At 32.3% G+C, this 12,474-nt stretch overlaps 2 protein-coding genes across 3 annotated transcripts; both read left to right on the forward strand.

Moving 5' to 3' along the window:
- Positions 1-388: 388 nt before the first annotated feature.
- Positions 389-3,860, forward strand: LOC106429201 (serine/threonine-protein kinase D6PKL1). Of its 2 annotated transcripts, none has more exons than XM_013869941.3 (3): positions 389-639; positions 999-2,058; positions 2,773-3,860. In XM_013869941.3, exons 2-3 carry the CDS (start codon positions 1,025-1,027, stop codon positions 3,671-3,673), a joined length of 1,935 nt encoding a protein of 644 aa, XP_013725395.2. In that variant the 5' UTR covers positions 389-639; positions 999-1,024; the 3' UTR covers positions 3,674-3,860. The 2 variants fall into 2 exon arrangements, with proteins under 2 accessions (XP_013725395.2, XP_013725394.2); XM_013869940.3 differs by having other exon boundaries at positions 390-635.
- Positions 3,861-5,927: 2,067 nt separating this feature from the next.
- LOC106429294 (ethylene-responsive transcription factor 13-like) lies at positions 5,928-6,963 on the forward strand. Its single transcript, XM_013870040.3, has one exon. It carries the CDS (start codon positions 6,102-6,104, stop codon positions 6,798-6,800), a length of 699 nt encoding a protein of 232 aa, XP_013725494.2. The 5' UTR covers positions 5,928-6,101; the 3' UTR covers positions 6,801-6,963.
- Positions 6,964-12,474: the final 5,511 nt, after the last annotated feature.

Here is a 12,474-nt window from a genome sequence, read left to right on the forward strand (position 1 = left end):
CTTTATTTTATTACACAACAAAAGGAATTGTTTCATACGTCTGAGAAAGTAAAATTTGTGTATACTATATACCTCTGAACAAGTACTAAATATATGTTTCATTGTAGTAAACTAGTAATGATCAAGATTCTCTAATGTATTTAAAACTGTTTTATTCAAAATATTAGTGAAGAAAAACAAGTGATATTAGCTGAAAATCCCAATAATTAACATATAGACTTGTGATTTAAACCATAGAAAAACACTCTGATCAAAAAAACCAGAACAAAAGAAACGTCTAAAACCAAATTGTAGGTTGAAGAAGGAACACATGTCGGTCCCACTTTAATGACTGGGCCCCGCTCTCACTCTCCTTTTCTTTTTCTTTAATTAAAAAAAAATTAATATTTCTCCGTTACCGTCGTCAGTAGCAGCAGCAAGCTAGCTAGCTAAGATAGATAGCGCCCACACATAATAAAGCAAGAGACTTTAACAGCTTCCGACCCCTCAATTCTCGAGCTTGAGGTGGCTTTCTTCTTCTTTCATTCTCTCTCTCTCTCTGCTTCAAATCAATTTCCCGGTGATAAATCTCTCCCGGCTACGGCTGCATTGTACTCGATCTCACGATTCTCGGCGATCTTCGTGTCTTGTTTCCGGTTGGTAACGATTCTAAAATCTCTTCACCACTCTTACTTTCTTTTTTTAATTTAGATTCTCGTCACAAGGTTTCTGAAAATTACAGATCGAAACACATACACAAACACACTCGTGTTCACTTCTTTGTTATTACCAGATCACGTGTTCACTTTTGTGTCCTTACTTCTTTGTCTTGAAACAGAACTAGTCCTGAGGGTTGTTACTAGATCACGTGTTACTTGTGTGTGTGCGCTTAGTTATATATATTTCTCTGACAATATTCAGAACATAGTCCTAGTAGAGATTTTTTTTGTATCTTTCTAATGTTTATGTTGATAGATCTCAAAGATTAATTTAGTTAACATTTTTGGTCTTTTTTAAAGGTATAAAAATCGCATGAACGCTGGATATGGAAAGAGTTTCTGAGCTTAAGAGACTTCCTAGTAAAGGTCCTTTCTCAAGAAGACAACACCCAAACTTTGAAAGTAGAGATGCTTCTATGCATTTTGAGTACAACAACACAGGAGGAAGACCGATCAATCCAACTACAACAACACTAGGGAGAGAACTCGGCTTAGTACTCAACGTGCACAGAGAAGAGTTTGGTGGTAACCATAACGACTTTCAAGAGTTTGAGCCTGTGGTAAGGTCAACAAACTATCCTCTCCTGGAGATTGAAGAGATCGTTGCTGCTGCTGATGATGATATGTCTGAGGAACCTGGTTCCAGCTCCTTCCGTGGCGTTAGCCACCCTCCAGAGCCAGACGACATGGATCTCATCACAACTGCCACGTCACCGTCTCCATTCTCTATGCCTCGTGCGTCGCAGAACACAGATCACTCAGACAAGGAATGCGTTTGGGATTCTAGTCCACACAACAGCAGCGCCAGAGCCATGAGCATCGCCAACAGCTCTTCCTCTACTCAGAGGAGCGATGTAGTGTTCAGCATGGACAAGAGCTACATGTTCGAAAGCGCCAAGACGAGTGCAAGCGACAGTAGCGGGCTCAGTGAAGAGAGCAGCTGGAGCAGCTTCACGGGAAGTCTCAACAAGCCGCACAAAGGGAATGATCCGAGGTGGAATGCAATAACGGCTGTACGGGCACGAGACGGGGTTCTAGGGATGAGTCACTTCAAGCTGCTGAGGCGGTTAGGGTGCGGGGACATAGGGAGCGTGTATCTAGCGGAGTTGAGCGGGACTCGGTGTGTTTTTGCGGTTAAAGTGATGGATAAAGCTTCTCTTGAGGATAGGAAGAAGCTGAGTAGGGCTCAAACCGAGAGGGAGATTCTGCAGCTGTTGGATCATCCGTTTTTGCCGACGTTGTATGCTCATTTCGAGACGGATAGGTTCTCGTGTTTGGTGATGGAGTACTGTCCTGGTGGTGATCTGCATGCTTTGAGGCAGCGTCAGCCTGGGAAGCATTTCTCTGAGTATGCTGCGAGGTATGTTGGTTTCAGTGTTCTCAAAAGCTTAGTTTCATTCTGGGCGTTTGGGCTTGGTTCGGGTTTATTCGGATTTCGGGTTTTCAGAAATAGAGATTTTAAGCCTCGTTTGAATATTTAAAAATTTAAGTTTGGGTTTGGTTTGGATCCTTGCCGATTCGGTTCGATACCCATCTAAATTAGGTAAAATTTTCAAAAATTAAAATATACCTTTAATTCTCAAAATCTAAAAATTAAAATAATATACAACATATTAAGTTGAATAATGTAAGATTAAATACCTAAAATTAACATGAAACTTGGTTCGATTTTAATATTTGGATTGAAAAGAGGTATGTATTTTGGATATTTCTACTTTTGGCTATTTTTTATATAATTACTTGTGGCTACATTTGAATCATTTTTTAGATGTTTTAATGTATTTTATAGATTTTAAATCTAAAATAGGTAATATATTTAATTTCATAACTGTGGTTCGATATTTTTGGATATATTGTTCGGATTGCATTCGGTTCGGGTTCTTCGGATATTAAAATTTCGGATCTGTTCGGGTATTTTATATTTTCGATTCAGATTTTATATTTTCGATTCAGATTCGGTACTAGTTTTTTGAGTTAAGTACTGTTCGGATCCGAAGAACCGGATATTTAGCCCAACTCTAGTGAAGACTGATCTCACTTTCTTATATATTTCACATTGTTGTATCTTTGGCAGATTTTACGCTGCAGAGGTGTTGCTAGCACTCGAGTATCTCCACATGCTCGGTGTTGTCTACAGAGACTTAAAACCCGAGAACGTTCTGGTCCGAGACGACGGTCACATAATGCTTTCAGACTTCGACCTCTCCCTGAGATGCGCAGTTTCCCCAACCCTGATCAAAACATTCGACTCTGATCCATCCAAACGCGGCGCCTTCTGCGTCCAACCATCTTGCATGATGGAGCCCACCACATCATGCTTCTCACCGCGGAGCATCTTCTCTAACAAAAGCAAAAAGAACAACAAGACGCGTAGTAAAACTCAGACGGATGTCTTCAGACCACACTCAGGCTCCCTCCCTGAGCTGGTGGCCGAGCCTAACACGAGGTCCATGTCCTTTGTCGGAACGCACGAGTACTTAGCTCCGGAGATCATCAAGGGAGAAGGACATGGAAGCGCGGTTGACTGGTGGACTTTTGGGATCTTTGTTCATGAGCTTCTTTATGGGAAGACGCCGTTTAAAGGATCGGGAAACAGAGCTACTCTGTTTAATGTGGTGGGAGAGCAGTTGCAGTTCCCTGAGTCGCCGGCGACTAGCTACGCGGGGAGGGACTTGGTTCAGGCTTTGCTGGTGAAAGATCCGAAGAATAGGTTGGGGACGAAGAGAGGAGCGACGGAGATTAAGCAGCATCCGTTTTTTGAAGGAGTGAACTGGGCGTTGATAAGGTGTGGTACTCCTCCTGAAGTGCCGAGGCAGATGGAGGTTGAACCGCCTCCGAAGTATGGACCGATTGATCCCGTTGGGTTTGGTAGTAACAGCAAGAGAATGATTGGACCACCACCAGTATCAGCAGCATCCGGAGCAGGAGGAGATACAAAAGCTGGTGGTAAATTTCTAGATTTTGAGTTTTTCTGAAGCTTTGTTGTTTTGTGTTTGGTCACTTAATTAGCAATTTAGTCTTCTTATATATGTAACAACGTCTCAAGGCTTCAATGGATCAAGAGTGGACATGGTCCCTCCTTTAATCTTTCTTCCATGTAAACCAAAAACTTTTGTAAGGATATGGAAAGCTCCAAGTCTGGAATCATTTCCTTTGGTACTACTACTGATGCGTTTGTCTGAGTCCCTTTTTCTTTTGACCCAAATAGCTTGTTATGTCACTGCCATGGATGTTTTGGTGGTCCAAAAGCAAAAGCTATTCTATGATCTAAAACTAATCACTAATGATCTTTTTTCTCGTCTGATACTTTTTATTTATTTATTTTATTAGAATCTATCAGATAATAATAGAGAAGTTGATAGAATATAAAAACAAAATAAATTTTTGAAAAATATGTCTAAACCATCAAAAATATGATTTGATAAATGCAATTTTAACAGAAATTAATGATGAATTCCACATATAAACTAAGTTAGAATTTGCAAATACACTAATACTAGAATGATTTTATTTTGCGTTTTTTAACAACTGAATTGCTTTTCCGCATCACAACGGACTTCAGTCACGATTTTGTCTACAAGATAAAAGTTATTCATATATATATATATATATATTTTAAAATCTTTGGTTAAATTTATTTTGTAAGATGCCACTTCAATAAAGTTTGCTCTATAATATGTGGAAAAACCTTCAATAACCATTAAAACAATCCATTATGCTATAGTAGTTTAAATCCCAAAAACTGAAATAGTACGTAAATAGTCACAGAGTTTATTCAACTATGTTCTTTTTATCAAGTTTTGTATCGAAAGGACTCAATTCTAAACATATTTCCACACATATTAATAGATTGTTTTGTTTTGTTTTTATGGTGTGTCCCTCTCCTGTCCCGAGCAGCCATGTGGAGTGAACTGTTGTCTTGCCTCGTAACTCATAAGACTCCAAATTGTCTATAAGACTCCAAGTTGTTGCGTTAAACGTTGGTCCCATTCTACTCTCCTTGATCTTGATTGAACAGAAATTTTAACGGGCTTTTCTTGAGGGGTATCAATTGATGGGCCTTTGGCCCATCCTGGAATCATAATTTAGATAACAGAATCTATCATGTCAGCTTCCAACCAACGTTTTTAACTGTTTTTTATTAGGTAAAACACTAAAGAATACTCAAGTAGAAGTTATTTAAATGCTTTTCTTTTGTTTGTATAGGGATGGTACAACGAATAGAGTGAGTAAAACACAAGTCACACTTGCCAAACCGTGTCTTTGACCTACGATTACGACATCCCCTTTCCATGTCAGAATTAATATTAGTATTCTACAACGTTTGTTGCACGTGAAAATTGTGTTGTTCTTAATAGTTTTTCTCTGGGAAATGATTAATTTTAAAACCCAGGGAGCTTATGCTTTATTCCTTCAGATAATTAATTACAAAATAAATTCCATACCTGAGAAAATCTTGAATAGACCCGTCTTTGTTTTAACGAATCTTAGTTAGTTTCTATTACTTTTGTTGACTTCCACTATTGTGTTGCGCGTTGTAAGTATTTCTAATATATGCATAACCTTTTTTTCTAATATGTAATGTTGAATATTCAAAAGGTTAAGATTTGATATTGACAAGTTAAAAAGATGATCGACTAAAAATTACTATTTAGTTTACATTTCAAGCAAACCACTGTTTCGTTGTCCAAAAAAAAAAAAAAAAAAGAAGCAAACCACTGTTTCATTTACATTCCAAGATATTCATGAATTTAATTTTTAGTTTTTATTTAATAATTACAGAAGTAGAACGATTCTAGAAGGAAAAAGATAAAGGATAAAATTTTGCCAAAAAAGATAAATGATAGAAAGAGAAATAACACTTTTACACAAAACCAATTTCTTACCATTTTCGAATATGTGTTATAGTTTATCGTTTTGTTACAATTCGGGATCCTAGTAATCAATGAACACGAGTATTAAACAAAGAAACAAAAATCCACGAGCAAGATGATCGTTATAAAAATGATTATTAATACAAAAAGAAAAGAAAAGTGTTGAAAAAGACAAAGACTAAAAGTCAAAACAAAATCAATACTTTATCAAAAAAAAAAAAAAAACAAAATCAATAACTAAAAATTTTGTCACGTTCTATTTTAAACAACGAGGGGAAAAAACGAAGCTTCCGAGAGCTTAAACCTCTCTCTATATCCCAAAGGTACGACGTCGTATCAAAACTCTAAGAACCTTCCATGGACCTTCTCAAGCTCTCATAGATCCGTACCTTTATAAATCTTCTCCGCAAGTGTGCTTTCCACTTCATTCCTCAGCAGCTTTCACTCTCTAAAACCTTCTCTCTCTGATTCAGAAGCACTCACAAGTCCATTAATTAAGAGATTAAGACTAAAATCATCAAATCAGCAAATGTCAGGTTCTGATTACAGCGACTTAACAAGCTCAGCTGATTCCGTTACTAACGGCGTTAACCCGCCCGTTTTCTACCGGAACCCGAGCTTCAGCAACGTCATCTTAAACGACAGCTGGAGCGATCTGCCGTTAAGCGTCGACGACTCGCAGGACATGGCGATCTACAACACTCTCCGCGACGCCTTCAGCTCCGGCTGGACCCCCGCCGTCCCTCCCCCGGTGGTTGCGGAGGAAGTGAAACAACCGACGGCGACTGCGGCGAGCGGATCGCGAGCCCCGGCGAGGCAGAAGGGAATGCAGTACAGGGGAGTGAGGAGGAGGCCGTGGGGGAAGTTCGCGGCGGAGATAAGGGATCCGAAGAAGAACGGAGCTAGAGTTTGGCTCGGGACCTACGAGACGCCGGAGGACGCGGCGGTGGCTTACGATCGAGCGGCGTTTCAGCTCAAGGGATCGAAAGCGAAGCTGAACTTTCCGCATTTGATCGGGAGTTGCGAGTACGAGCCGGTTAGGATCAGGCCTCGCCGTCGCTCGCCGGAGCCGTCTGTTTCGGATTACTCGTCGCCGGAGCAGAAGAGTGTGGGACACGTGGAGGAAGGGGAGTCTAGCTTCGTTGTGCCCGAGTTGGGCTTCACGGTGGATCAGTTATATTCGGATGGTAGTTATTTGATGGATCAATCTTCTTATTTGTATTTTTGATAATTGTTAATGATTTTAATTAAATAAAAGATTATCACTGAGTAAAAATTCATTTGTGTGTAACTGATTTATTGGTCGATTATACGATCAAGAGAGGTTTTGATCATATGTATTATGTAATGTGATGGAAAATCAATATGGACCTTTTCTTACCTTTCCCTAATTCGATTCTACAATAACACTAACTAGATTTTGACCCGTGCAACCGCACGGGTGTTTGTTTTCACTTTTCTATACATAAATTATTGTTTTAGAACATAAGTGGTATATATTTTTAATATTAATCATATACTTAAATATTTATATAACTATTTCAAATACAATAATTTTATAATTTACATGTTATAATTAATTAGTTGTTTAAACCTTATGTATTTGCCACTTCTTATTATATATTTATCTTATTGTATTTGCATTTAGTTATTAAGCAAATTAATATATTCATGAGAAAATATATTTAAAAAATATTTTGTATTTAATTTATGCTAAATTCTGACCCGTATTTCAAAACTGGATTTCTTTTTACCAATATTTTTATGCTTATTCATTTTAGATAATTTATTATTATATATATAAAAGTGTAAGATATGCTAATTTTTAGACATGTATTATATAGTTTGTTAATTTTAAGTCGTTCTATCATCATATTATATTTTATATAAATAGTTTATATTTATGAAAATAAAATTTACAAATTTATCAATTGAATATAATTTTATCATACTTATTTTAGTATAATAATTATATTTTAACATGATCATGACTATAAAAATAGACAAAATAGGTTATAATTTATTTATTTTCATTTCTAAACGATAACTTAAAATACATTAAGTTATTGTTTAAATATTACACAGATTTATTAGAATTTTTAAAATATAATATATAAATATATATTATATTTAAAATGAAAATATATTATGATTAAAGTAGTTACAAAGATTTTATATTATTAACTTTAAAGAAATACATGTTAATTTTTATACATGTATTATATAGTTTGATAATGTTAACCCATCTTACCAACATATTAGATTTTATTTTTGAACATAATATTTTATAATTACAAAAATAAAATATATAAATATATAAATTTAATACAATTTTATTATATTTAGCTCAATATAATAATTTTAATTTAATATGATTGATTATGATTATATAATAACTAAAATATTATAGATTTTTTATTTTTCATTTTATATAACTGAATATATTAATGTATAATAATATTTTAAACTAATTTCGAAATTAGTGAAAATATTTAAATATAATTTCGAAAATGAAGATCTTTTAAAAATCTTTTTAAACAGATTTGTTAGAATTTTAAATTAAATATATTTATATTTAAAATGAAAAGATATCAAAAGATACTATGATCAAAATATTTTAAAAATTATATTTATTATTAGTCTGAATTAAAATATAGTATGAATTTCTATGAATAGGTCCATTAGGTCCATTTTTAAAAAAAATCACACATGAATTAAGGTTGTGACTTCTGTTTTAATATATAAGATTAGTCTTTTCAGTTGAATACTCATATTTATATTTGGTTCAAATATTTTTTTTAAGGAAATTATAATTTTAACTCAATTTTGATATCATTTTCAAATTTACCTTTAAATGATATAATTCAAGTTTATTATGGACAACAAATTATTTATAAATATTAAACACTAAATCACAATGTTATGATATTTTTGATTAAATATTTTTTTTGAAAAATAATATCCAATTATTTCAAACAATTTCTCATTTTTAATATTGATTTAATTAGTAATATATTCTACTAACACTGAATTACATAATAATATACTTTTCTATTTTAAATGGGTTTTTACAAATTTTTATTCTTTTTTTAACTAATTCTAACCGGTTCATTTATTGTTTTCATTTAAGTGGTTTATTACATCTTTTACATTTTTCTTTCATTTTTCCAAACTATTTCATTAATTGTACTTATCATAGTATTTTGATGTCATTTGTTTTACATATTAACCATAATAATTTCACGTGCTTAAACGAAATTGTTCCATTAGAGACAAAAGTTCAAACCGGTTAACAAAATTGTTTTTATTTACTTACATAACCAGCTAGACATGGGCATTCAATTATACGTTCAGATACAGATTGGGTTTTACGAGTATCGCGTTTTTGGCTTTTAAAATTAAACTATGTTCGGATCTTATAAATTTTTGGACCGGATTCGAGTTGGATTCTTCCAGTCCGGGTAAGTTTGTAGGGACCTAAAAATATCTAAATAATCTATATGTTTAAAAATATCACTAAAAAATTTATAAAACAAAAAAAGCAAAAATCAAATCCACACAGACATACGGGTTAAGCTCTAGTAATACAAACCAACAATTTTATGATTTTATCTGTTTTCTTTTATTAGAGTTTCAATATAACGAATTTAATTGTATCACATTAAACTACACTTGTAACATAATGAACCTTTGTATCGTATGAAACTTTTTTTTTTTTGACAACACCATTGTATGAAACTGTATGTTTGACAATTCTGTTTACATCATACCAATACCAAGAATATTTGCAAGTTTTTCTTTAATAATATGCATAATGATAAATAATTGTTAGAGAATTCAACTTCAGCGATACATTTTTTATTTGATTTATGTTTGACAATTGTTTACATCATACAATACCACACGAATATTTTGTAAGTTTTTTATTTAATAATATGTATAATGATAAATAATTGTTTTAGAATTCAACTTCAGTGATACATTTTTTTTATTTGACATATTATCATTGATTCTGTTTAGTTTCTAGTACTCTCTTTAAGCTATTTTATAAGTATTCATATTAAATTAAATTGTATTTCCTGCGTTTCAGAAAGAAGTATATTTTAGGTTTTTCACACTTATTAAGCAAAACATATCAGATTTTAGTTATCAATGCATTATTTTCTGTTATCAACTATTCCCTACAACTTTTAACCAATAAAATCTTTATAAATACCATTATATTTTTGAAGTTTATAATTTGCAATTAATTTATGCATTGAAAATGTAAAACATATATCTTTTTGAGAAAAAAAATTGTTTTCTAAAATATAGATTTTTTTGAAACGGAGGGAGTATGTTAGTCCACCAGTTTAGGGAGTATTATAAAGTTATATTAAATTAATTGATAGAAAATTAAAACGATTCTCATGTACCATGAAAGAGAGTTTAATATACATTAATACAAATGCAGAATATGTTTAGAAATTTTAAAACAACACTAAAGATCATAGACTTCAGTAAATAGAGCATTACCCGAAAACTCAATATTTTCGTAGGGATAGCTCATAGATTTTGAGAAATATTCAAAAATATGAAAATACTCTTTTAATGCATAGCTGCATCATGCACTAACATATGATGAAGGTCAAAGAAGTTTGAACCCTTTCTTGTCTCCGTTTCTCTAGAGAATATCGATTTATAGTGGCTAGTCCACCAATTTAGAGAATATTATGAAGTTTCACTAAACTAATTGATAAAAATTAAAACAATACCATGTACCATGAAATATAATTTAATATACATTAATGCAAATGTCGAATGTATTTAGAAATTTTAAAACAACACTACAAAACATAGGCTTAAGTATATAAACATTTACAGAAAAACTCAATATTTTTGTAGAGGTAACCCCTACGAAAATAGTGAGTGTTCGGTAAATGCTCTATATATGAAGCCTATAATCTTTAAATTTGTTTTAAAATTTAAAACCACATTATACCTTTCTATTAATGTATGATAAACATTTTTTCATGGTACATGGACATCGTTCTAATTTTTTATCCATTAATTTAGCAAAACTACAAATACTCCCTATATCATTGGACTAACCACTATAAAATTGATATTCCCTAGAGAAACGGAGACAACAAAGGTTCCAAACCTCTTTGAACTTCATCATATGTTATTACATGATTCAACTATGCATTAAAACAGTATTGTCAAATTTTTTGATTTTTTCTCAAAATCTATATGTACCCCCCCCTACGAAAATAATGTGTTTTCGGTAAATGCTCTATATATGAAGCCTATAATCTTTTAATTCGTTTTAAAATTTAAAACCACATTATACCTTTGTATTAATTTATGATAAACTTCTTTTCATGGTACATGGACATCGTTCTAATTTTTATCAATTAATTTAGCAAAACTGCAAATACTCCCTAAATCATTGGACTAACCACTATAAAATTGCTATTCCCTAGAGAAACGGAGACAACAAAGGTTCCAAACCTCTTTGAAATTTATCATATGTTATTACATGATTCAACTATGCATTAAAACAGTATTGTCAAATTTTTTGAATTTTTCTCAAAATCTATGTGTACCCCCCTACGAAAATAGTGAGTTTTCGGTAAATGCTCTATATATGAAGCCTATAATCTTTAATTTTTTTTTAAAATTTAAAACCACATTATAACTTTGTATTAACGTATGATAAACTACTTTTCATTGTACGTGGACATCGTTCTATTTTTTTATCAATTAATTTAGCAAAACTGCAAATACTCCCTAAATCATTGGACTAACCACTATAAAATTGCTATTCCCTAGAGAAACGGAGACAACAAAGGTTCCAAACCTCTTTGAAATTTATCATATGTTATTACATGATTCAACTATGCATTAAAACAGTATTGTCAAATTTTTTGAATTTTTCTCAAAATCTATGTGTACCCCCCTACGAAAATAGTGAGTTTTCGGTAAATGCTCTATATATGAAGCCTATAATCTTTAAATTTTTTAAAAAATTTAAAACCACATTATACTTTTGTATTAATGTATGATAAACTTCATTTCATGGTACATGGACATCGTTCTAATTTTTTATCCATTAATTTAGAAAAACTGCAAATACTCCCTAAATCATTGGACTAACGACTATAAAATTGCTATTCCTTAGAGAAACGGAGACAACAAAGGTTCCAAACCTCTTTGAACTTCATCTTATTTTATTACATGATTAAAATATGTATTAAAACAGTATTGTCAAATTTTTTGAATTTTTCTCAAAATCTATGTGTACCCCCCTATGAAAATAGTGAGTTTTCGGTAAATGCTCTATATATGAAGCCTATTATACATTTGTATTAATTTATGATAAACTTCTTTTCATGGTACATGGACATCGTTCTAATTTTTTATCCATTAATTTAGCAAAAGTGCAAATACTCTCTAAATCATTGGACTAACCACTATAAAATTGCTATTCCCTAGAGAAACAGAGACAACAAAGGTTCCAAACCTCTTTGAACTTCATCATATATTATTAAATGATTCATATATGTATTAAAACAGTATTGTCAATTTTTTTGATTTTTTCTCAAAATCTATGTGTACCTACGAAAATAGTGAGTTTTCGGTAAATGTTCTATATATGAAGCCTATAATCTTTAAATTTGTTTTAAACTTTAAAACAACATTATAACTTTGTATTAATGTATGATAAACTTCTTTTCATTGTACATGGACATCGTTCTAATTTTTTATCCATTAATTTAGCAAAACTGTAAATACTTCCTAAATCATTGGACTAACACTATAAAATTGCTATTCCCTAGAGAAACAGACAACAAAGGTTCAAAACCTCTTTGAACTTTATCATATGTTATTACATAATTCAACTATGCATTAAAACAATA

This window comes from Brassica napus, chromosome A4, assembly GCF_020379485.1.
Source record: "Brassica napus cultivar Da-Ae chromosome A4, Da-Ae, whole genome shotgun sequence".
NCBI lineage: Eukaryota > Viridiplantae > Streptophyta > Magnoliopsida > Brassicales > Brassicaceae > Brassica > Brassica napus.

Bases quoted from the DNA above. Each gene is read 5' to 3' on its own strand.
- LOC106429201 (XM_013869941.3), top strand. From the start codon at position 1,025: ATGGAAAGAGTTTCTGAGCTTAAGAGACTTCCTAGTAAAGGTCCTTTC. The intron at 2,059-2,772 runs GTATGTTGGTTT...TATCTTTGGCAG, and splicing joins TTCTCTGAGTATGCTGCGAG to ATTTTACGCTGCAGAGGTGT.
- LOC106429294 (XM_013870040.3), top strand. From the start codon at position 6,102: ATGTCAGGTTCTGATTACAGCGACTTAACAAGCTCAGCTGATTCCGTT.